General features: G+C 45.0%; 3 protein-coding genes across 3 annotated transcripts in view; 2 read left to right on the top strand and 1 right to left on the bottom strand.

Moving 5' to 3' along the window:
- LOC115168441 (cytosolic sulfotransferase 2) overlaps nt 1-25,902 on the bottom strand; it is a 70,701-nt gene that overhangs the window by 44,230 nt on the left and 569 nt on the right. The gene's annotated exons all lie outside the window — the stretch shown is intronic.
- LOC115168442 (cytosolic sulfotransferase 2-like) lies at nt 15,573-17,631 on the top strand. Its single transcript, XM_029723726.1, has 7 exons — nt 15,573-15,773; nt 15,868-15,990; nt 16,169-16,269; nt 16,354-16,480; nt 16,574-16,671; nt 16,820-16,994; nt 17,126-17,631. The coding sequence occupies exons 1-6, from the start codon at nt 15,635-15,637 to the stop codon at nt 16,988-16,990; spliced, it is 759 nt and encodes a 252-aa protein (XP_029579586.1). The 5' UTR covers nt 15,573-15,634; the 3' UTR covers nt 16,991-16,994; nt 17,126-17,631.
- On the top strand, nt 21,966-24,964 carry LOC115168440 (cytosolic sulfotransferase 2-like). The gene is made up of 8 exons (XM_029723722.1): nt 21,966-22,179; nt 23,081-23,219; nt 23,314-23,436; nt 23,613-23,713; nt 23,794-23,920; nt 24,014-24,111; nt 24,260-24,434; nt 24,595-24,964. The coding sequence occupies exons 2-8, from the start codon at nt 23,081-23,083 to the stop codon at nt 24,705-24,707; spliced, it is 876 nt and encodes a 291-aa protein (XP_029579582.1). The 5' UTR covers nt 21,966-22,179; the 3' UTR covers nt 24,708-24,964.

The following is a 25,902-nucleotide window of genomic DNA, read 5'->3' as shown; positions in this document are numbered from 1 at the left end:
AATACATTTGATAAAATGTGAAAAAAACTGGTTTTGCTTTATCATTATGGGGTATTGTGTGTAGATTGATGAGGGGAAAATACAATTTAATACATTTTAGAATAAGGCTGTAACCTAACAAAATGTGGAAAAGGTCAAGGGTTCTGAATACTTCCCGAAGGCACTGTGCAAGGGTCAACTCAGATAGTCTGAGAATCAATTTTGTTAGCTATTTAGTTAGCTATTTAGCAGTCCTATGGCTTGGGGATAGAGGCTGTTCAGAAGCCTGTTGGTGTCAGACTTGCGGAAGGAGAGTGAACAGTCTATGGCTTTGGTGGTTGGAGTCTTTAACGATTTTCCCGGGCCTTCCTTTCACACCACCTGATATAGATGTCCGGAATGGCAGGGATTTCAGCCCCAATGATGTAATGGGCTGTCCACACCACCTTCTGTAGCGCCATGCAATCCAGGGCATTGCTGTTGCCATTCCAAGCCAAGGGACTAAGCACACACCCCTGTGGGGCCCCCGTGTTGAGAGTCAGCGTGATGGAGGTGATGTTGTCTACCCTCACCACCTGGAGTTAGCCTGTCAGGAAGTCCAGGATACATTTGCAGAGGGCGGTGTTCACTCCCAAGGTCCTAAGCTTGGTGACGAGCTTGGCGGGGACAACGGTGTTGAACACTGAGCTGTAGTCAATGAATAGCATTGTCAGATAGGTATTCCTCTTATCTAGGTGGGTGAGGGCAGTGTAGAGTGCAAATGAGATTGCATCGTCTATAAATCTGTTGTGCGGGATGCAAATTGAAGTGGGTCTGGGATGATGGAGTTGATGTGTGCCATAACCAGGCTTTCAAAGCACTTCATGATTAGAGATGTGAGTGGTACAGGGTGGTAGTCATTGTGGCATGAAACCTTCGAGTTCTCGGGTTGAGTAAAATAGTCAAAAATGGGAGATGTTTTGAAACGGACTGCAATGGGGAGCTATTACCTGAACACCTCCAATAGGAAACTCTACTCTATGTTTTTCTGTTTCAAAAGCCTTCCAAACGTGTGTCCTACTGAACACGACCTGGGTCCCCGCTTCTTGCCTCCCTCACTTTCACCTCGAAGTACTGTAGAAATCCTCCTTATAAACACAGGTCCGGGACCTACCTGCTACCTCCAATTTTAACCTTAACCATTAGGGTGGGTGAAGAATTTCTGACCCTGTATCAGTGATCATGTGCTACTTCTGCCTCCATTTCATTTTGGGGTTGAGTTAGGAGGACCTGCATCAGTGAATGACAATTGTGGGGATGTTTGTGTTGTTTGCTCCAAAAATGCAGTCAGGTGCGGACTAGGACAAAAAGTTAGCCCTGGCATTTCAGCTACACCAGCCCACATCACGCCAACATGTCCCTCTGTTTTCTTCCTACCCCCACTGCACTCACCTCTGAGCTGTCTCTGCTTCAGCCTAGCATAATTTCCCACAGCACTGGTACCAGAAGACCAGGGGACCACACTGCCTTGGCTGGGCCCAGCAGCATCTTAGTTCTGAATGAACAAACACATCCTAAGGGTTAATTGCTATTACCCATAAATAATATTGAGACATATAGACACAGGTACGGCCAGTTTATTTACTGGTATGGTAACATTTTATTTTAAGGGTCCATAATAAACCATTTATAAGGCATTTATAAGGCATTTACAAACCGTTTGCTCACCATTTATTAGTCACTACTCCAACATTTGTAAAGCTAGTTATTCACACATGTATATATATTTCCTTAAACATCCTGTGTTGCGTGTTGGGTCTTTTACCAGGTACAGCAGGAATGTCTGCCAATGGCATGCCCATATTTTTGTGAGTAATTACACTGGACACTCAAAACATTTAAGTATAAATAGCACTCACTTTAGGGAGTGCAAAAATACTTTATCAATGATTAGTAAATGGTGTATTAATGTGGGAATAATGATTCATAAACGGTGAACACAATTTATAAATGCCTTGTAAATGGTTTATTACAGACGCTTAAAATTAAGTGTTACTGTTAATACTTTTTAAAGGCACTGTTTCTAAATTGGGCAGGGGGAAAACTTGAAATGCACTAATTTGAAATATGTAGTTAGGCTGTTATTGTCACGGGCGTTGTAGTGAGTAGACCAAAATGCAGCGGGTATGTGAATGCTCATATTTACTTTATTTAGAACTTTACTTTATTTAGAACTTTACTTTATTTAGAACACTACACAAAAACAAGAAAACAAAAAACCAACGACAGGCTAAAATACAGCAGTGCAAAAACAACTTCCCACAAAAGACAGGTGAAAAAAGGGCTACCTAAGTATGGCTCCCAATCAGCAACAACAATGTACAGCTGTTCCTGATTGAGAGCCATACCAGGCCAACACAAAGAAATACACAACATAGAAAAAACATAGAAATACAAAAACATAGAACCATACCCAAAAACCCCGATAACACAAAACAAACACACCCCTGCCACACCCTGACCAAACTACAATAACAAATAACCCCTTATACTGGTCAGGACGTGACAGTTATAAGGAATTATATAAACCAATGGTAATCTATAAGGCATTTATTCAGTGATTTTCTTTGCCTAATATATGTGTTTATTCATTTACAACTAGGATGGGTAAATACTGTATTCACACCCCTTGACTTTTTCCACATTTTGTCATGTTCCAGTCTGAATTTAAAATTGATTAAATATAGTGTTTTGTCACTGATCTATACACAATACCCCATTATGTCACAGTGGAATTATGTTTTTAGAAATGTTTACAAAGATTAAATGTCTTGGGTCAAGAAGTATTCAACCATTTTGTTACGGCAAGCCTAAATAAGTTGTGCTTGACAAGTCACATAATCAGTTTCATGGACTAACTCTTTGTGCAATAATAGTGTTCAACATGATTTTTAAATTACTATCTCATCTCTGTACCCCACACATATAATTATCTGTAAGGTCGCTCAGTCGAGCAGTGAATTTAAAGCACAGATTCAACCACAAAGAACAGGGAGGTTTTTCAATGGTTTGCAAAGAAGGGCTCATATTATTGAATGGGTAAAAAACAAACAGACATTGAATAGGCCTTTGAGCAGGGTGCAGTTATTAATTACACTTTGGATGGTGTATCAATACAACCAGTCACTACAAACATACAGGTGTCCTTCCTAACTCAGTTGCCGGAGAGGATCAACAACATTGTAGTTACGTCACAATATTCACATCAATGACAGACTGAAAAGAAGGAAGCCTGTACAGAATAAAAATATTCCAAAACATGCATCCTGTTTGCAATAAGGCACTATAAAGAAACTGTAAAAAATGTGCCAAAAAAATAAACTTTATGTCCAGAATACAAAGCGTTATGTTTGTGGGAATTCCACTCTTCCAATTTTCAAGCATGGTGGTGGCTGCATCATGATATGTGTATAAATGTCATCGACAAGGCCTAGGGAGCTTAGTTTTTAAATAAAAAGAATAGAGCTAAGCACAGGTAAAATCCTAGAGCTAACTTGGTTCAGACTGCTTTCCAACAGACACTGGGAGACAAATTCACATTTCAGCAAATCAAATCAAAGTTTATTTGTCACGTGCGCCGAATACAACAGGTGTAGACCTTACAGTGAAATGCTTACTTACAGGCTCTAACCAATAGTGCAAAAAAAGGTATTAGGTGAACAATAGGTAGGTAAAGAAATAAAACAACAGTAAAAAGACATTTGAAAATAACAGCAGCAAGGCTATATACAGACACCGGTTAGTCAGGCTAATTGAGGTAGTATGTACATGTAGATATGGTTTAAGTGACTATGCATATATGATGAACAGAGAGTCGCAGTAGCATAAGAGAGGGGTTGGCGGGTGGTGGGTGGCGGGACACAATGCAGTTAGCCCGGTTAGCCAATGTGCGGGAGCACTGGTTGGTCGGGCCAATTGAGGTAGTATGTACATGAATGTAAAGTTAAAATGACTATGCATATATGATAAACAGAGAGTAGCAGCAGCGTAAAAAGAGGGGTTGGGGGGGGGGCACACAATGCAAATAGTCCGGGTAGCCATTTGATTACCTGCTCAGGAGTCTTATGGCTTGGGGGTAAAAACTGTTGAGAAGCCGTTTTGTCCTAGACTTGGCACTCCGGTACCGTTTGCCATGCGGTAGTAGAGAGAACAGTCTATGACTGGGGTGGCTGGGGTCTTTGACAATTTTTAGGGCCTCCCTCTGACACCGCCTGGTGTAGAGGTCCTGGATGGCAGGCAGCTTAGCCCCAGTGATGTACTGGGCCGTACGCACTACCCTCTGTAGTGCCTTGTGATCAGTGGCCGAGCAATTGCCGTACCAGGCAGTGATGCAACCAGTCAGGATGCTCTCGATGTTGCAGCTGTAGAACCTTTTGAGGATCTCAGGATCCATGACAAATATTTTTAGTTTCCTGAGGGGGAATAGGCTTTGTCATGCCCTCTTCACAACTGTCTTGGTATGTTTAGACCATTCTAGTTTGTTGTTGATGTGGACACCAATGAACTTAAAGCTCTCAACCTGCTCCACTACAGCCCCATCGATGAGAATGGGGGCATGCTCGGTCCCCCTTTTCCTGTAGTCCATAATCATCTCCTTGTCTTGATCACGTTGAGGGATAGGTTGTTATTCTAGCACCTCCTCCCTACAGGCTGTCTCGTCATTGTCGGTGATCAGGCCTATCACTGTTATGTTGTCTGCAAACTTAATGATGGTGTTGGAGTCGTGCCTGGCCATGCAGTCATGGGTGAACACGGAGTACAGGAGGGGGCTGAGCATGCACCCCTGGGGAGCTCCAGTGTTGATGATCAGCGTGGCGGATGTGTTGTTACCTACCCTTACCACCTGGGGGCGGCCCGTCAGGATGTCCAGGATCCAGTGGCAGAGGGAGGTGTTTAGTCCCAGGATCCTTAGCTTAGGATTGAGCTTTGAGGGTACTATGGTGTTGAACGCTGAGCTGTATTCAATGAATAGCATTCTCACATAAGTCTTCCTTTTGTCCAGGTGGGAAAGGGCGGTGTGGAGTGCAATAGAGATTGCATCATCTGTGGACCTGTTTGGGCGGTATGCAAATTGGAGTGGGTCTAGGGTTTCTGGGATAATGGTGTTGATGTGAGCCATTACCAACCTTTCAAAGCACTTCATGGCTACGGACATGAGTGCTACAGGTCGGTAGTCATTTAGGCAGGTTGCCCTTGTGTTCTTGGGCACAGGGACTATGGTGGTCTGCTTGAAACATGTTGGTATTACAGACTCAATCAGGGACATGTTGTAAATGTCAGTGAAGACACCTGTCAGTTGGTCAGCATATGCTCGGAGCACACGTCCTGGTAATCTGTCTGGCCATGCAGCCTTGTGTATGTTGATCACACAGTCGTCCGGAACAGCTGATGCTATCATGCATGCCTCAGTGTTGCTTGCCTCGAAGTGAGCATAGAAGTGATTTAGCTCGTCTGGTAGGCTCGTGTCACTGGGCAGCTTGCAGCTGTGCTTCCCTTTGTAGTCTGTAATAGTTCGCAAGCCCTGCCACATAAGACAAGCGTTGGAGCCGGTGTAGTATGATTCAATCTTAGCCCTGTATTGACGCTTTGCCTGTTTGATGGTTCGTCGCAGTTCATAGCAGGATTTCTTGTAAGCTTCCGGGTTAGAGTCCCGCACCTTGAAAGCGGCAACTCTACCCTTTAGCTCAGTGCGGATGTTGCCTGTAATCCATGGCTTCTGGTTGGGGTATGTACGTAAAGTCACTGTGGGAACGACGTCCTCGATGCACTTATTGATAAAGCCAGTGACTGATGTGGTGTACTCCTCAATGCCATCGTAAGAATCCCGGAACATCTTCCAGTCTGTGATAGATAAACAGTCCTGTAGTTTAGCATCTGCTTCATCTGACCACTTTTTATAGACCGAGTCACTGGTGCTTCCTGCTTTAATTTTTGCTTGTAAGAAGGAATCAGGAGGATAGAGTTGTGGTCGGATTTAACAAATGGAGGGCGAGGGAGAGCTTTGTACGCGTCTCTGTGTGTGGAGTACAGGTGATCAAGAATTTATGACTCTTTTATTCTCTGTGCTCCTTCTTTCTTGTCACCTCCCCCATTCTCTCTTCACTCTTTTGCTTTTCAGGGTTGGGTTTGTTATGGCTCTACTCCAGAGTTGAGGGGTTAAGGTTTGGTTTTTGGGTTAAGGTTAGGGTTAAGGTTAGTGTCCCCACAAAGTTAGCTGTACAAGACTGTGTGTGTGTGTGTGTGTGTGTGTGTGTGTGTGTGTGTGTGTGTGTGTGTGTGTGTGTGTGTGTGTGTGTGTGTGTGTGTGTGTGTGTGTGCGTGCGTGCTTGCATGCGTTTGCAAATACCTGGCTCACTTACTGCTTTTGGACATACAGAGATTTCATATGTATTTTAAAACAAGTACATGACCGTCAAAGTATAATTTTGGGGAGGGCATACAATATAAGAGTAATAATTGTTACATACAATATAAGAGTAATAATTGTTACATACAATATAAGAGTAATAATTGTTACATACAATATAAGAGTAATAATTGTTACATACAATATCCATACAAAGTAGGATATGCATAAAACGTATGTTTGGTAATAATGTTTTCTCCAATCACACATTGCATGCAGTATGGATTCACACAGTTTTTTCTCAGACACGGAAAATCAGACTAAGAGAATTCACAAATACCTCACATTCATAACAGGTACTGTGGGTACCGAGGGTAAATATTTTGACTTTTGTTTTTAGTCCAGATCTTATTTCAGCCTGTAGCTCATATCTGAAATGAACAACAAAAGTTCTTTAAAAAATATATTATAAAACACTTAATGATCTTTCTCATTCAAACTGATAAGATAGGATCCGTACCCTGTATATTTCAGCACCATAACCCAGTTATATGGCAGTCTCTATGGTAGGTCCAAATGCGCCATAAACAGTCAATTAACTTGACCACAACCTCTAGTCTGAAGTTCATGATCATTATAAATCAAATTATGGACTCCTCTTTGAATCTGCGTATTTCTCCAAAACACAGTTGTCCTGAGTCTGCATAGAACTTCCAGGAACTAGGATCAATGAACACAATCAAGTTTTTTTTTTATCCTGTATCTCTCAACACATTCACGAAAATCGTAATGGCCTCTAAACCTTCCAGCTGCGTACTGGACCTGTCACGAATCCCACCGAAGGTGGCTCCCCTGCCTGCTCGGGCGGCGCTCGGCGGTCGTCGTCACCGACCTACTAGCCGCCGCTGATCCTTTTTTCCTTTTCGTTTGGTATGTCTTATTGTTTGCACCTGTCCCTCATTTGGTTTATTGATTTTGGTTATTTAAGCCTGGTTAGCCCGCCCAGTGTTGTGCGGGATTATTTAGCGTCAGGTTGTGTTTTTGTATTTGGATGTGCTGGCGATCTACTACTATTATCTTTTATGCATGCTATGCACCTGTTCTGGGCAATTTGCATTTTTTCCACGCCGGTTGTGTTGGCGTCGATCGTGTTGTGTTTTATTTAATAAACACAAAGTTCCTTACCTCTGCTCTCTGCGCCTGACTCCTACCACCACTCCTAGCAACTACTGACAGAATCCCGCACCAACTATGGAGTCAGCAGGAGCAGCCTCCCCTCCTCTCCCATCGATGGAGGAACGGGTCCTTCACCATACCACCATCCTCCACCGAATCGGCTCAGCGATGGAGCAGATGATGGAAAGGATGGACCGATGGGAGAGGAGTGGCCTCCCTACCGCATCCCCAGCCCCAAATCCCCCTCCACCATCTACCCCTCCACCGACGTCCGGACCCGGAGCCCTACGCCTGGCTCTCCCCAGGGAGTACGATGGAGCGGCGGCTGGGTGCCAGGGGTTCCTGCTACAGTTGGATTTGTACCTGGCTACCGTTCATCCAACTCCCTCGGGAGAGGAGAGCGTAAGCGTCCTCGTCTCCTGCTTAACGGGACGTGCCCTGGAGTGGGCCAACGCAGTGTGGTATGGTCCAGACTCGGCAAGGGATCATTACCCCGAGTTCACCCGCCGTTTCCGGGCCGTGTTCGACCACCCAGCTGAAGGCCGGGCGGCGGGTGAACGGCTGTTCCACCTGCGTCAGGAGACGAGGAGCGCACAGGACTTTGCTCTGGAGTTCCGGACCTTGGCTGCTGGAGCGGGGTGGAACGACAGGGCCCTGATGGACCACTATAGGTGTAGCCTCCGGGAGGACGTCCGCCGTGAGCTAGCCTGTCGGGACACTACCCTGTCACTGGATGAACTGATCGACATGTCCATTCGTCTTGACAATCTGCTGGCTGCGCGCGGGCGTCCAGACGGGGTCCTGTTGGTTCCACCTCCAGGTCCTCCAGCTCCCATTCCTATGGAGCTAGGGGGGGCCGCGTCCAGGGGAACCGGAGGAGGAGGCTCCCCTTGTCCCCAGTGTGGTCGGAGAGGACACACTACCGACCGGTGCTGGGGGAGCTCCTCTGGGAATCGGGATGGCAGGCGGAGCACTCCTCGTCCATCTCAGGTGAGTAAGCACCAACCTCACCCAGAGCCCCCTGTTGGTCACATGTTCGTTTTAGTAACTTTCCCCTTGTTTTCTCCCTCTTTCCAGCATAAGGCGCTAGTCGATTCAGGCGCAGCTGGAAACTTTATGGATCGTGGGCTCGCATTAAGGCTAGGGATTCCCCTGGTATCGTTGGACCAACCTTTCCCCGTGCACTCCTTAGATAGCCGACCATTAGGGTCAGGACTGGTCAGGGAGGCCACGGTGCCACTGGACATGGTAACGCAGGGGGATCATGGGGAACGGATTAGTCTCTTCCTCATTGATTCTCCTGCGTTTCCAGTGGTGCTGGGGATTCCCTGGCTGGCCAATCACAATCCCAATATTTCGTGGAGACAGGGGGTTCTCAGAGGGTGGTCAGAGGAGTGCTCAGGCAGGTGTAAGGGAGTTTCCATCGGTGCGACGACGGTGGAGAGTCCAGACCAGGTTTCCACAGTGCGCATTCCCTCAGAATATGCCGATTTGGCTATCGCCTTCTGTAAAAAGAGGGCGACCCGATTACCACCTCATCGACGAGGGGATTGCGTGATAAATCTCCAGGTAAACGCTGCACTTCCCAGGAGTCATGTGTACCCATTGTCACAAGAGGAGACGTTGGCTATGGAGACATATGTCACGGAATCTCTGAGACAGGGGTATATACGGCCCTCCATGTCACCCGTCTCCTCGAGTTTCTTTTTCGTGAAGAAAAAGGATGGAGGTTTGCGCCCGTGCATTGATTATAGAGGTCTAAATTCCATCACAGTAGGGTTCAGTTACCCACTACCTCTCATCGCTACGGCGGTGGAATCATTTCACGGCGCGCGGTTTTTCACGAAACTGGACCTCAGGAGCGCTTACAATCTGGTGCGTATCCGGGGAGGAGACGAGTGGAAAACCGCATTCAGTACCACATCGGGCCACTATGAGTACCTCGTCATGCCGTACGGGTTAAAGAATGCTCCAGCCGTCTTTCAATCCTTTGTTGACGAGATTCTCAGGGACCTGCACGGGCAGGGGGTGGTGGTGTATATTGACGACATCCTGATTTATTCCGCCACCCGCGCCGCGCATGTCTCCCTGGTGCGCAAGGTGCTTGGACGACTGCTGGAGAATGACCTGTACGTCAAGGCTGAGAAATGTGAGTTTTTCAAACGAGCCGTTTCCTTCCTGGGGTATCGCATTTCCACCTCGGGGGTGGTGATGGAGGATGACCGCGTTAAAGCCGTGCGTAATTGGCCGACTCCGACCACGGTAAAGGAGGTGCAGCGGTTTTTAGGGTTTGCCAATTACTACCGGAGGTTTATCCGGGGCTTTGGTCAAGTTGCGGCTCCCATTACCTCACTGCTGAAGGGGGGTCCGGCGCGCTTGCGCTGGTCAACAGAGGCGAACAGAGCGTTCAGTCGCTTGAAGGAGCTGTTTACCGTTGCTCCAGTGCTGGCTCATCCGGATCCCTCTTTGGCATTCATAGTGGAGGTGGACGCGTCCGAGACTGGGGTGGGGGCCGTGCTATCACAGCGCTCGGGCACGCCACCCAAACTCCGCCCGTGCGCTTTCTTTTCTAGGAAGCTGGGGCCGGCGGAGCAGAACTATGACGTGGGGGACAGGGAGTTGTTAGCTGTGGTCAAGGCTCTGAAGGTGTGGAGACATTGGCTTGAGGGGGCTAGGCACCCTTTCCTCATCTGGACTGACCACCGTAATCTCGAGTACATCCGGGCAGCTAGGAGACTGAATCCGCGTCAGGCCAGGTGGGCCATGTTCTTTACCCGTTTCCGGTTCACGATCTCCTATCGGCCAGGTTCACAGAACACGAAGGCCGACGCACTGTCCCGCCTATATGACACCGAGGAGAGGGCCATCGATCCGGCTCCCATTCTTCCGGCGTCGTGTTTGGTAGCTCCGGTGGTATGGGAGCTGGACGCGGAGATCGAGCGGGCGTTACGGTCGGAACCTGCACCATCGCAGTGTCCGGCAGGTGTTCAGTACGTAACGCTTGGTCTCCGTGATCGATTGATTCGATGGGCCCATAATCTCCCCTCTTCGGGTCACCCTGGGATTGAGAGGACAGTGCGGAACCTGAGGGGGAAATACTGGTGGCCCACCTTGGGTAAAGACGTGCGGTTCTATGTTTCCTCCTGCTCGGTGTGCGCTCAGAGCAAGGCTCCTCGACACCTGCCTAGAGGGAAATTACACCCCCTCCCCGTTCCACAGCGGCCGTGGTCACACTTGTCAGTGGACTTCCTCACTGACCTTCCCGTATCTCAGGGGAACACCACTATCCTGGTCGTTGTGGATCGGTTCTCGAAGTCCTGTCGTCTCATCCCGTTGCCCGGTCTCCCTACGGCTCTGCAGACTGCGGAGGCACTGTTTACCCATGTCTTCCGGCACTACGGGGTGCCCGAGGACATCGTTTCTGATCGGGGTCCCCAGTTCACGTCCAGAGTTTGGAGGGCGTTCATGGAACGTTTGGGGGTCTCGGTCAGCCTGACCTCGGGTTTCCACCCCGAGAGTAATGGGCAGGTTGAGAGGGTGAACCAAGAGGTGGGTAGGTTTCTAAGGACGTATTGCCAGGACCGGCCCAGAGAATGGGCGAGATACGTGCCATGGGCAGAAATAGCCCAAAATTCTCTACGGCACTCATCTACCAACATGTCACCGTTCCAGTGCGTGTTGGGCTACCAGCCGGTCCTGGCTCCATGGCACCAGAGCCAGACCGAGGCTCCTGCGGTGGAGGATTGGGTGCAGCGCTCGAAGGACACATGGAGAGCCGTCAAGGACGCACTCACCAAGGCGAGTGGACGGCAAAAGAAGAGCGCTGACCAGCACCGCAGTGAGACCCCTGTGTTTGCACCAGGGGATCGAGTCTGGCTCTCGGCTAGAAACCTGCCCCTCCGCTTGCCCTGCCGGAAGCTGGGTCCGCAGTGTGTAGGGCCGTTTAAAGTCCTGAGGAGGATAAACGAGGTGTGTTACCGATTACAACTTCCATCTTACTACCGTATTAACCCCTCGTTTCATGTGTCTCTCCTCAGGCCGGTGGTGGCTGGTCCCATGCAGGAAGGTGAGGTGCCGGAGGTTCCTCCCCCCCCGCTGGACATTGGGGGTCCCCGGCGTATAGGATACGCGCCATTCTGGACTCCAGACTTCGGGGGGGGGGGCCTACAGTACCTCGTCGACTGGGAGGGGTACGGCGCGGAGGAGAGGTGCTGGGTACCCAGGAGGGACATTTTGGACCCCCCACTACTGAGGGAGTTCCACCGCCTTCATGGGGATCGCCCTGCACCTCGTCCTCCGGGTCGCCCTCGAGGTCGGTGGCGGCGCGCTGCGGGAGCCGCGCGTCAGGAGGGGGGTACTGTCACGAATCCCACCGAAGGTGGCTCCCCTGCCTGCTCGGGCGGCGCTCGGCGGTCGTCGTCACCGACCTACTAGCCGCCGCTGATCCTTTTTTCCTTTTCGTTTGGTATGTCTTATTGTTTGCACCTGTCCCTCATTTGGTTTATTGATTTTGGTTATTTAAGCCTGGTTAGCCCGCCCAGTGTTGTGCGGGATTATTTAGCGTCAGGTTGTGTTTTTGTATTTGGATGTGCTGGCGATCTACTACTATTATCTTTTATGCATGCTATGCACCTGTTCTGGGCAATTTGCATTTTTTCCACGCCGGTTGTGTTGGCGTCGATCATGTTGTGTTTTATTTAATAAACACAAAGTTCCTTACCTCTGCTCTCTGCGCCTGACTCCTACCACCACTCCTAGCAACTACTGACAGGACCCTATTCCAACTAAACTGTCTGAAAGAGCTACTTCCTGTGCTTGGCCATCCTAAACGGCTCCCTATCCTTCTGATGTATATCAAACTCACTAAAAGTTGCAGTAATAAAGCCTCTCCTGAATAAGCCAAACCTTGACCCGGAAAATTTTAAAAACTAATCGGCCGAGATCGAATCTCCCATTCCTCTCAAACATTTTGAAAAAGCTGTCACTGCCTTCCTGAAGACAAATAATGTATACAAAACGCACCAGTCTGGTTTTAGACACAATCAAAATACTAAGACTGCAATCGTGAAGGTTGTAAATTACCTTTTAATGGTGTCAGAACAAGGCCCTGCATCTGTCCTCATGCTCCTAGAACTCAGGACACTTTCCATTCAGTAGCCCATCAGATGAGTGTGTGTGTGTGTTGACACCATCGTTCACAACGTTCTTTTGGAGAGATTGGAAACCCTAATTTGGCTACACGGACAAGTTATTGCCTGGTTTAGATCATCATTATCTGTCTGAAAGATATCAGGTCGTCTCTGTTGATTGTTTGTCCTCCGACAAATCAATTGTAAGTTTCGGTGTTCCTCAAGGTTACGTTTTAGGACCACTATTGTTTTCATTATATATTCTACCCCTTGGTGAAGTCATTTGGGAACACAATGTCAACTTTCACTGCTACATGGATGACACACAGCTGTACATTTATATGAATCACAGTGAAGCCCCAAAATCCTGTGTTTCAGACATAAGGAAGTGGATTGCAGCAAATGTTTAACTTTAACACTTGGACAAAACAGAGATGCTATTTCTAGGTCCCAAGAAACAAAGGGATCTACTGTTGGATCTGACAATCTTGAGGGTTGTACAGCCATCTCAAACAAAACTGTGAAGGACCTCAGCGTTAATCTGAACCCTGATCACTCTTTTGATGAACCTATCAAGGGGCAGCTTTTTTCCATCTTTGTAACATTGCAAAAATCTATAACTTTTTGCCCAAAAAGGATGCAGAAAAGCTAATCCGTGCTTTTGTCACTTCTAAATTAGACTACTGAAACGCTATACTCTCCGGCTACCCGGATAAAGCACTACATAAACTTCAGTTATTGCTAAATACTGTATGTCTGCTAGAATCTTGAATAGAACCCCAAAATGTTATCATATGACTCCAGTGCTAGCCTCTCTATGCTGGCTTCCTGTTTAAGCTAGGGCTGATTAAGGTTTTACTGCTAACCTACAAAACATTTCATGGACTTGCTCCTACCTATCTCCAATTTGGTTCTGCCATACAGTGCATTTGGAAAGTATTCAGACCCCTTAACTTTTTCCACATTTTGTTATGTTACAACCTTATTCTATAATTGATTAAATCGTTTTTTCCCCCTCATCAATCTACACAAAATACCGCATAATGACGAAGCTAAAACAGTGTGCTTAGGTCCGTTGTCCTATTGGAAGGTGAACCTTTGCCCCAGTGTCGTGGAAATTTCTACTGAGAGAGACAGTGTCATTTTTTCAAACAATCATCTTTCTTTAAATGCCAGAGATGTTATCATCAAATGCCCAGACTGAGTTTGATATAAATTGTCTCAAGCTGGCTCATAGCACTCATACATGTTAACGCCATGGATCTGTTCATTGTCACTCTTCTTATGCTGTGTCTTCTCAAAGAGTGTGGCCCTATCACGACTCAGGATATGACCCAGTTGCAGACACAGGAGGCGGATAGTACAGTTCTCATGATATGTATTATACAAGGGGACAGGCCAGGGCAGGTCGAGGTCAGGCAGGTCATTAATCCAGGGCAGAGTCAATGAGGTACACAACGGCAGGCAGGCTCAGGGCAGGCAGAATGGTCAGTAGTCCAGGGCAGAGTCAATGAGGTACACAACGGCAGGCAGGCTCAGGGCAGGCAGAATGGTCAGTAGTCCAGGGCAGAGTCAATGAGGTACACAACGGCAGGCAGGCTCAGGGCAGGCGGAATGGTCAGAACTGGGAAGACTAGAAAACAGTAACTAGAAAGACTCGAAAATGGGAAAACACGCTGGTAAGACTTGTAGGGACAAGACAAACTGGCAACAGACAAACAGTTAACACTGGTAAAAATACACAGGGGAAAATGGGGACAAATGAGGACACCCGTTGGGGGGTGGAGACAAGCACAATACAGATGAAACAGATCACGGCGTGACAGGTCCTCACCCCCTTGGCCGCTCCAACAGTTGGCTTCATGAGTGCCGCACAAAGCTGGACAAACAGGTATTGGAGGTGATTTACATGGGACTGGTGATGAATTTCACCTAATCACAGTATCCACTGACCACAAAGGATGGAATGTACAGTATCTTACCCCAGATGAGGTCTTTGATGTCCCTATGAAGGTGTTTGGTTTCCAGACCAACTCAGAGATCATTGAGACATGGCATGAGGAGCACAGCTCCACGGCTTACACTATAAATCGATTATGTCTCATACCTACCTGCACTAAATGGCAAGTATCCATTGACAACCAACGCATTCAGCTTAACCAGGTTGAAAACAACTGCACCACTATTAGTATTTAGGGAATTTACACTAACCTTGGAAAAAAAGGTGAATACAACTTTATCACCTGAATGCAAAGTATATTGGTTGATACATTGTTTTGATAATAATTACATTGCATGTAACAAGTGTAAAGAATGCTTATTGTGAAGTAAGATTTAACAAGTGGCACAAGCATTAGGCAAAAATATATTAACAAAATGACATTTCCGTCTTATTGTCATGACTTCCGCCGAAGTTGGTCCCTCTCCTTGTTCGGGCGGCGTTCGGCGGTCAACGTCACCTGTTTGCTAGCCGCCACCGATCCACTTTTCATTTTCCGTTTGTTTTGTCTTTATTGTGCACACCTGGTTTCCATTCCCATAATTATATGTTCCTTATTTAACCCTCTGGTTCCCCCATGGTTTTGTGCGTGTTTGTTTGTTGAAAGTTGGTCTGTATTTGTGAGCTGGTATATTTTCCTTCCGGAATATTTGTTGTTTTGAGTAAAGTTACGTGAATTACTCATCTCTGTGTCCTGCGCCTGACTCCGCCTTACCTGCTACACGTAGACGCCTTACACTTATGTTGTTGTCCCTAGTGTTAGGTTCTTATTTTTCTGAGTAAATAACTCCCGAACACTAGAGAAGCTTTAACATTTGTAGGCAAACATATCAATAGAGCGTTATTCCTCTCTACGTTTGAATAATACAACCATTCGGATGGCTAAAAAAATCTGTTCAAGTTTCATATCCAAGCATAAACAATACTGTGGTGATCCTTGATCGAATACATGTCCGACTTTTACAGATGGAGCTGCCACCTCGACCAAAACTCTTTGACTTCCATGGAGTCTCTATGACCAACTACTTTACTGACAACTGGGACAATGTACAGAACTTCCAGGCCCGACCAGATGACATTCTCATCGCTACCTACCCAAAAGCAGGTCTCTCTCAGTCTGATCTTGATGTTTCATTAAAGATTGGGTTTGGGTTTGTGAATGACTGTATATATGTCCCCTATCTGTATTCCTCTCTTAGGAACCACATGGGTCTCCTACATTCTAGACCTGCTGTATTTTGGCCAGACAGCCCCTGAGCGTGAGAGACCCATCTTTGAGAAAGTTCTTTTTCCAGAGTTGCTCATTCCTCTTTACCCTCCAGGTTAGAATAGAGCATTGGAAAACTTATTCATACCTCTCCCATTTTGTCATTTCTCTGTAGAAAATTGAGCTGATGTCTTCAAAGCAGTAACTAAAGTCTTCAATATCATGACAGAAACGGCTAAACAGTGATAATATCCATCAAACATTATTTAGCATTATTATATTGTTTGTCCAAGGGGTGGAGGTGCTGGACAACTTAACCACCTCTCCTCGCCTCATCAAGACTCACCTCCCAGTCCAGTTGCTGCCCAAGTCCTTCTGGGAGCAGAACTGCAGGGTGCAGTATTTGTAACTTGTCTTCTATGTTTCTCCACTATATAACCACTATATATAAATGCAATCTCTCTCTCTCTCTCGGCAGATAGTGTATGTGGCCCGTAATGCCAAGGACAATGCTGTGTCTTATTTCCACTTTGACCGCATGAACCAGGCCGAGCCAGAGCCAGGAGACTGGAACAACTACTTACAGAGATTCATGGATGGAAAGAGTGAGTAAACGAGAGAATAAAGGAGTGATTGAATGAGCAAGTGATAATAGTCCCCATGCACACTATGAATTGGTCTACTCTGCACTTCCTCAGTGGTGTTTGGTTCGTGGTACGACCATGTGACTGGCTGGTGGGAGAAGAAGCAGACTCACTCCAAAATCCTCTACCTCTTCTATGAGGATATGGTTGAGGTGAGTAGAATACTGATGCTAGGTGTGTGTTACAGTATTATTAAGATGTATCTAATGAGCTCAGTGCACACATATGCTCAAGAGCCATACTAACTGCTGCTCTAGGAGGTTAGCTGTTTCTACATCCAGTGTGTATGTGTTCCTACAGGATACGGGGAGAGAGCTGGACAGGCTGTGCTCCTTCCTAGGTTTGTCTCCTTCAGCAGAGGAGAAGGAGAGGGTGAGAGGAGGAGTGCAGTTTGATACTATGAAGAAGAACAGCATGGCCAACTACTCCACCGACCCAGTCATGGATTTCAAGATCTCTCCATTCATGTGAAAAGGTAGATTTCTCCCCTATACCTCTCTCTCTGTCAGTCTTTCCCTCCTCCCCTCTCTATGTCCACCACCTTTTCTTTGCTCACGTCTCTCTCTCTCTCTCTCTCTCTCTTTCTCTCTCTCTCTCTCTCTCTAGGAAAGGTTGGTGACTGGAAGAACCATTTCACTGTGGCCCAGAGTGAACAGTTTGATGAAGACTATAAGAAGAAGATGAAGAACACCACCTTACAGTTCCGCACTGTAGTCTAGGTTGTGGTCAAGTTGATTGTCTGATTGTTTGTGGTCAGGTTGATTGATTGTTTATTTGGCGCATATGGACCTACGATAGGCTCGGCTGGGGTGTCAGTCTTCCATTGGTCCACAGTGAACTGGGTTATGGTGTTGAAATATACAGGGTGAGGATCATATCGTGTCATATCCTAGTGTGAATGAGAAAGATCATGAAGTGTCTTATAATATCCTTTTTTGAGAATGATTGATGCTACTTTGAGATATGAGCTATAGGTTGAGAACTGAAAACAAAAGTAAAATGAGGACATGCTGCACAGTACATTCTTAGCAATGTGAGCTATTTGTAAATCCTCTTGCCTGGTCTGTTTACTGTCGATACAGTAATAAATATGTGAATGGAGAAGAACATTATTAAGCATCAAGCATTGTTTTATGCTGTTTAGAAAATATACATACTTTGAAACTGTAACAATTCCTACTCGTATACAGTATGACTAAACGTAATACATTGATGTTCATGTACTTGCATTTAAATTTATATGAAATGTCTATATGACCCAAAGCGGTTAACTTCTTATGTGCAGGTGGGACAGTAACGTCCCACCTGGCCAGCATCCGGTGAAATTGCACTGCGCAAAATTCAAACTACAGAATTATAAATATTTAACTTTCATAAAATCACAAGTGTATTACATCAAAATAAAACTTAACTTCTTGTTAATCCAGCCGCTGTGTCAGATTTCAAAAAGGCTTTACGGCGAAAGCACACCATGCGATTATCTGAGGACAGCGCCCCGCATACAAAAACATGAAAAACATATTTCAACCAGGCAGGTGCGACACGAAAGTCAGTAATAGCGATATAATAAATGCCTTACCTTATATGATCTTCTTCTGTTGGCACTCCAAAAGGTCCCAGTTACATCACAAATGGTCCTTTTGTTCGATAATGTCCTTCTTTATATCCAGAAAAACTCAGTTTAGCTGGCGCACTTCAGTCAATAATCCACCCAGTTTCCCTCCATCAAAATGCATACAAAATGAATCCCAAACGTTACTAATAAACTTTTCCAAACAAGTCAAACAACGTTTATAATCAAACCTTAGGTACCCTATTACGTAAGGAAACGATACAATTTAAGATGGAGAATCGTTATTGTCTTTACCGAAGAAAAATACCAAAGAACGCACTCTCATTCACGCGCTTGGAAACACTACAGCCAAAATGGGCGCCACTTAGAAAAACTACAATTTCTGGCTCATTTTTTCAAAAACCAGCCTGAAACTCTTTCTAAAGACTGTTGACATCTAGTGGAAGCCATAGGAACTGCAATCTGGGAGGACTTCGCCTTATAATAAAAGTGACAGCCATTGAAAATAGTAGTAGGCTGAATGTTTTTTTGGGGGGGATGGTTTGTCCTCTGAGTTTTGCCTGCCATACTGTTATACTCACATACATTATTATAACAGTTTTAGAAACTTTAGAGTGTTTTCTATCCAATTATCATTATATGAATATCCTAGCTTCTGGGCCTGAGTAACAGGCAATTTACTTTGGGCATGCTTTTCATCCGGACGTGAAAATACTGCCCCCTACCCAAGAGAGGTTTTAAGGGAGAATGTGAGGCTTGCTTTGCCTTGCCGAGTTCTGCTAGGAACAAACCAAACCTATGTTTGTGGATGCCTTTACACACCTGGGCTATACACGGCCTTGTCCCGGGATGGTATGTTGGTGGTTGGAGATATCCCTCCAGTGGTGTGGGGGCTGTGCTTTGGCAAAGTGGGTGGGGTTATATCCTACCTGTTTGGCCCTGTCCAGGGGTTTCATCGGATGGGGCCACAGTGTCTCCTGACCCCTCCTGTCTCAGCCTCCAGTATTTATGCTGCAGTAGTTTATGTGTCGGGGGGCTAGGGTCAGTCTGTCACATCTGGGGTATTTCTCTTGTCTTTTCCGGTGTCCTGTGTGAATTTAAATATGCTCTCTCTAATTTTCTCTTTCTCTCTTTCTTTCTTTCTCTCTCTTGGAGGACCTGAGCCCTAGGACCATGCCTCAGGACTACCTGGCTTGATGACTCCTTGCTGTCCCCAGTTCACCTGGCCATGCTGCTGCTCCAGTTCCAACTGTTCTGCCTGCAGCTATGGAACCCTGACCTGTTCACCGGACCTGCTACCTGTCCCAGACCTGCTGTCCCAGACCTGCTGGAACCCTGACCTGTTCACCGGACGTGCTACCTGTCCCAGACCTGCTGTTTTCAACTCTCTAGAGACAGCAGGAGCGGTAGAGATACTCTAAAATATCGGCTATGAAAAAGCCAACTGACACTTACTCTTGTGTGACTGACTTGTTGCACCCTCGACAACTACTATGATTATTATTATTTGACCATACTGGTCATTTATGAACATTTGAACATCTTGGCCATGTGCTGTTATAATCTCCACCCGGCACAGCCAGAAGAGGACTGGCCACCCCTCATAGCCTGGTTCCTCTCTAGGTTTCTTCCTAGGTTTTGGAGTTTTTCCTAGCCACCGTGCTTCTACACCTGCATTGCTTGCTGTTTGGGGTTTTAGGCTGGGTTTCTGTACAGCACTTTGAGATATCAGCTGATGTAAGAAGGGCTATATAAATACATTTGATTTGATCTGACCTGACCCCAAACATACTCAATCCCCCACCTTCCATCAAATCACACACACACACACACACACCTGATAGGCTACTGAATGGGCAGTGTCCTGGGGTAGATAGTGTCTTTGTCTTTTCTGTGCCCTTAAACCTCCTGCGTTGTCTTCAACACACTGTCTAAATCCCTGTTCAACAGTGTATGTGTGTCTAACTCTTACCTGACCAGAGACTAGGCTGCAGAGTGTGTGCCTGGGCAGTGTGTGAAGCGTGTACACATCTTTCACCTACTGCATCAACCTTTTTTATTGCCAGGTTGCTGGCTAGACGCCCACAATCAATACAAAAAGATACTCTGTAATGTTACTTGGTAAGGAGGTCTGGTGAGGAGGTCAGATGTCACAGGTGAATGTTCATACAGTATTTGAGGAGATAATGAGCAAGCATTGGCTACCTCAACATAACGCCTCATCAGGCACTTTAGTACCACATGCATTTATTTAAGTATCATTACAGATGCTGGCAGTGTACAAGTTTAACGTTTAATATCAAATACAATAGACCACATTAACTGGAATGACATTTACTCTCACATGTGAAAAAAAAAGCCCCCATTAGCCACACCTCCAACTCTTCTGATAAGCTGCCACCACTACATTGCCCCTGCTGCTATTCAATGTGCATGCGCATGAGTTGTTGGAAGCAGTTTAGAAGCTTGCATTAAATAAATAAAAATCACACTGATATAAAAAATGCATTATTTGATTTCAGGCAAATTGAATAAAGTAGGTTGGAAGAACCAAAGTGTAATTTTCTATCATTCCAAACAGTAGAAGCACTTCAGATGAACTACAGCATCATCCCACTTTTTACAGTGCAAGTGTCATGCTTTTCTCAGGCATAATGAACATACAGCTGTGAAAAGTGGAGGGTGTGTGTATGTGCAAATTGCTGGCTCTTTAAAAAGCCATTCGCTTGAAAAACAAGAAACAAGCAGCAATTCTACTGTTTCTCCTCTTGAGAAGGTGTTGTGGAAAATATTGAATCAAATACTTATCAGATACCGGAGCTTGTGAATTCAAATAGACTTTATTACAGAGAGTAACAAAGCCGAGCAATTCCATGGAAGAACTGACTCTTCATTCTTAGTGCTTTGTTTTATACAGTTTTACCCTTACATAACACCGTCACTCCACTTTGTGAATCTTGTTGTCTTACTTAGTTTCCATTCTCTTATTGGCTCAGACATTGGGGCATAGATTCTATTGGTGGCGTGACATGCATACTCCTACTGGTGCCTATCACTGATTAACTAATGTTCCTGTCCAAAGGTCTTCACATGTTCAGGCCGATGTTGTCTATGTATGATTAACCCATGTGCGTGTCCATTAGGCTTCACAAGATCAGACTGGCCCAGACCAGTCACGTATTGTTAGTCTACCTTGCCTCATCCACACATATTCTGCTTGCGTTCTGTTTTTTACATATCTAATGGTTAACTCGATGTTGATGCAGCTTTGTACACTCACATGGGCTTCAGCCATCATTCTGCTTACACATGTCTAATATTTAAACTTATGTCGATTTTTCTTTATACTTCAAAGAGAACAGTATAGTTACTGAGAATCACCAGATGACTGGAAAATTCTCACACATTGGCATATAAAAAACACAGCCAGTACACTTCCTCAAAATTGTCTGAATTAATCTAAGATAATTCAAGAATTTTGACGTTTTTGCCGAGGAGGTCTTGGTTGAGTAATTTTACATCTAACTAAGATGTTTGGTGAAGTATTTTTCAAGGGAAAAGAATAGCTTGAAAACTAGCCGTCTGTCATTGAATGACAACAAACACTTCATTGAAGAATCCCTACTGTTGACCCATCACAGAACTTCGACTTTCCTCAAGAAAGAATGTGTGCTTCAACAGCCCACAAAAAAAACATTGAACGCTGTCGAACACCAAAACTAACAAAAATTAGACAAAATGTCATAATATATGCGCAAACTGTTTTGACTGGGAAGCACATGGTAAGCTTAAGGTAATAATAACTTCGCTCAATTCTGTGTCCAGCTGCCACCTACTGGTGAATTTCTGGTAATGTAGTGCCCCAGGCGATTGAATAGTGACACATGAGATACTGAGAGGGAGAGCAGAGAAGCCCCTCAGCTCTGGAGTAGAGCTAGAACAAACCAGACCCTTTCCCTCAAGTGAGAAGAAAATGATGGAAGATTGAATGGGAAGGAGACAGGAAAGGAGGAGCACAGAGAATAAATTAGGAGTCATTTTGTAAGCAGTGCATTCACCCTGAGGTATCTTACTCAGAAAGAGCAGGGTAAGTCAGTTATTTTGATATGTAGGAATTGCTATCATGTGTAGTATGGCTTTACTGTCATCATTTGAGAAACATTAAGACTTAGGATTTGTTAAAAGGATCCAACCCTTTTTTTTCAATTTTCGCCTAAAATGACATACCCAAATTAAACTGCCTGTAGCTCAGGACCTGAAGCAAGGATATGCATATTGTTGATACCATTTGAAAGGAAACGCTTTGAAGCTTGTGGAAATGTAAAACGAATGTGGGAGAATATAACACATTAGATCTGGTAAAAGATTATAAAAAGAAAAAATATATCTATACATGTTTTTTTCTGTACCATTATCTTTGAAATCCAAGAGAAAGGCCATAATGTATTTTATCAGACCAAGCGCAATTTTTATTTGGTCCAATAGATGGCAGCAGCGTATGTGCAAAGTCTCTAGACTGATCCAATGAACCATTGCGTATCTGTTCAAAATGTTGTATCAAGACTGCCCAAATGTGCCTAATTAGTTTATTAACACATTGTCAAGTTCATAATTGTGCACTCTCCTCAAACAATAGCATGGTATTCTTTCACTGTAATAGCTACTGTAAATTGGACAGTGCAGTTAGATTAACAAGAATGTAAGCTTTCTGCCCATATCAGATATGCCAATGTCCTGGGATTTTTTGTTTTACGGACAACCTAATGCTAATCACATTAGCCTACGTTAGCTCAACCGTCCCGCGGGGGGGACACTGATCCCGTAGAGGTATTAACATTTGTAGGCAAACATATCAATGGAGCGTTTTTCCTCTCTACGTTTGAATAATTCAACCATTCGGATGGCAAAACAATTCTGTTCAAGTTTCATATCCAAGCATAAACAATACTGTGGTGATCCTTGATCGAATACATGTCCGACTTTTACAGATGGAGCTGCCACCTCGACCAAAACTCTTTGACTTCCATGGAGTCTCTATGACCAACTACTTTACTGACAACTGGGACAATGTACAGAACTTCCAGGCCCGACCAGATGACATTCTCATCGCTACCTACCCAAAAGCAGGTCTCTCTCAGTCTGATCTTGATGTTTCATTAAAGATTGGGTTTGGGTTTGTGAATGACTGTTTATATGTCCCCTATCTGTATTCCTCTCTTAGGAACCACATGGGTCTCCTACATTCTAGACCTGCTGTATTTTGGCCAGACAGCCCCTGAGCGTCAGAGACCCATCTTTGAGAAAGTTCCTTTTCTGGAGTTGCTCATTCCTCTTTACCCTCCAGGTTAGAATAGAGCATTGGAAAACTTATTCATACCTCTCCCATTTTGTCATTTCTCTGTAGAAAATTGAGCTGATGTCTTCAAAGCAGTAACTAAAGTCTAATATCATGACAGAAACTGCTGAACAGTGATAATATCCATCAAACATTATTTTGAATTATTATATTGTTTGTCCAAGGGGTGGAGGTGCTGGACAACTTAACCACCTCTCCTCGCCTCATCAAGACTCACCTCCCAGTCCAGTTGCTGCCCAAGTCCTTCTGGGAGCAGAACTGCAGGGTGCAGTATTTGTATCTTGTCTTCTATGTTTCTCCACTATATAATCACTATATATAAATGCAATCTCTCTCTCTCGGCAGATAGTGTATGTAGCCCGTAATGCCAAGGACAATGCTGTGTCTTATTTCCACTTTGACCGCATGAACCAGACACAGCCAGAGCCAGGAGACTGGAACAACTTCTTACAGAGAGTCATGGATGGAAAGAGTGAGTAAACGAGAGAATAAAGGAGTGATTGAATGAGCAAGGGATAATAGTCCCCATGCACACTATGAATTTGTCTACTCTGCACTTCCTCAGTGGTGTTTGGTTCGTGGTACGACCATGTGACTGGCTGGTGGGAGAAGAAGCAGACTCACTCCAAAATCCTCTACCTCTTCTATGAGGACATGGTTGAGGTGAGTAGAATACTGATGCTAGGTGTGTGTTACAGTATTATTAAGATGCATCTAATGAGCTCAGTGCACACATATGCTCAAGAGCCATACTAACTGCTGCTCTAGGAGGTTAGCTGTTTCTACATCCAGTGTGTATGTGTTCCTACAGGATACGGGGAGAGAGCTGGACAGGCTGTGCTCCTTCCTAGGTTTGTCTCCTTCAGCAGAGAAGAAGGAGAGGGTGAGAAGAGGGGCGCAGTTTGATACTATGAAGAAGAACAGCATGGCCAACTATTCCACCCTCCCAATCATGGATTTCAAGATCTCTCCATTCATGCGAAAAGGTAGATTTCTCCCCTATACCTCTCTCTCTATCAGTCTTTCCCTCCTCCCCTCTCTATGTCCACCACCTTTTCTTTGCTCACAACTCTCTCTCTCTCTCTCTCTCTCTCTCTCTCCTCTCTCTCTCTCTCTCTCTCTCTCTCTCTCTCTCCCACTCTCCAGGAAAGGTTGGTGACTGGAAGAACCATTTCACTGTGGCCCAGAGTGAACAGTTTGATGAAGACTATAAGAAGAAGATGAAGAACACCACCTTACAGTTCCGCACTGTAGTCTAGGTTGTGGTCAAGTTGATTGTCTGATTGTTTGTGGTCAGGTTGATTGATTGTTTATTTGGTGCATATGGACCTACGATAGGCTCGGCTGGGGTGTCAGTCTTCCATTGGTCCACAGTGAACTGGGTTATGGTGTTGAAATATACAGGGTGAGGATCATATCGTATCATATCCTAGAGTGTGAATGAGAAAGATCATGAAGTGTCTTATAATATCATTTTTTGAGAATGATTGATGCTACTTTGAGATATGAGCTATAGTGTAACGCCCTGGCCATAGAGAGGGGTTTTTTGTTCTTTATTTTGGTTAGGCCAGGGTGTTACATTGGGTGGGCGTTCTATGCTCATTTTCTATGTTGTCTGTTTCATTGATTTTGGCCGTGTGGCTTCCAATCAGGCACAGCTGTTGTTGGTTGTTGCTGATTGGGAGTCACACATAAGAACCTGTTTAACTGTTGGGGTTTTGTGGGTAATTGTTTCTGTTAGATTATTTCCTAACAGGACTGTTTTGCTGTCATGTTTTTGTTCAGTTTTGTATAGTGTTCTTACGTTAATTAAAATCATGATGAACACTAACTCCGCTGCGCCTTGGTCTACTCTCTCTCCCGACAGCTGTTACATATAGGTTGAGAACTGAAAACAAAAGTAAAATGAGGACATGCTGCACAGTACATTCTCAGCAATGTGAGCTATTTGTAAATCCTCTTGCCTGGTCTGTTTTTCAGTGTCTGAGAAAAAAACTGTGAAAGTCGATACAGTAATAAATATGTGAATGGAGAAGAACATTATTAAGCATCAAGCATTGTTTTAGAAAATATACATACTTTGAAACTGTAACAATTCCTACTCGTATACTGTATGACTAAATGTAATACATTGATGTTCATGTACTTGTATTTAAATGAATATGAAATGTCTATATGACCCAAAGTGGTTAATTAAAACTTATACGGGATCGGTGTCGCCCCCGCGGGACGGTTGAGCTAACGTAGGCTAATGTGATTAGCATTAGGTTGTAAGTAACAGAAAAAATCCCAGGACATAGGCATATCTGATATGGGCAGAAAGCTTACATTCTTGTTAATCTAACTGCGCTGTCCAATTGACAGTAGCTATTACAGTGAAAGAATACCATGCTATTGTTTGAGGAGAGTGCACAATTATGAACTTGACAATGTATTAATAAACTAATTAGGCAC

This window comes from Salmo trutta, chromosome 30 (genome assembly GCF_901001165.1).
Source record: "Salmo trutta chromosome 30, fSalTru1.1, whole genome shotgun sequence".
Taxonomy (NCBI): Eukaryota; Metazoa; Chordata; class Actinopteri; order Salmoniformes; family Salmonidae; genus Salmo; species Salmo trutta.
The sequence above is the reverse complement of the archived record's forward strand: the minus strand, read 5'-3'. Positions and strand labels throughout refer to the sequence as shown.

What these genes read in the sequence shown, in the direction of transcription:
- LOC115168442 (XM_029723726.1), top strand. Translation starts at nt 15,635, where the DNA reads ATGGAGCTGCCACCTCGACCAAAACTCTTTGACTTCCATGGAGTCTCT. An exon ending in CATTCCTCTTTACCCTCCAG is followed by an intron (nt 15,991 to 16,168) that starts GTTAGAATAGAG and finishes TGTTTGTCCAAG; the next exon opens with GGGTGGAGGTGCTGGACAAC. An exon ending in TCTGGGAGCAGAACTGCAGG is followed by an intron (nt 16,270 to 16,353) that starts GTGCAGTATTTG and finishes CTCTCTCGGCAG; the next exon opens with ATAGTGTATGTGGCCCGTAA.
- LOC115168440 (XM_029723722.1), top strand. Translation starts at nt 23,081, where the DNA reads ATGGAGCTGCCACCTCGACCAAAACTCTTTGACTTCCATGGAGTCTCT. An exon ending in TCTATGAGGACATGGTTGAG is followed by an intron (nt 24,112 to 24,259) that starts GTGAGTAGAATA and finishes GTGTTCCTACAG; the next exon opens with GATACGGGGAGAGAGCTGGA. An exon ending in CTCTCCATTCATGCGAAAAG is followed by an intron (nt 24,435 to 24,594) that starts GTAGATTTCTCC and finishes CCCACTCTCCAG; the next exon opens with GAAAGGTTGGTGACTGGAAG.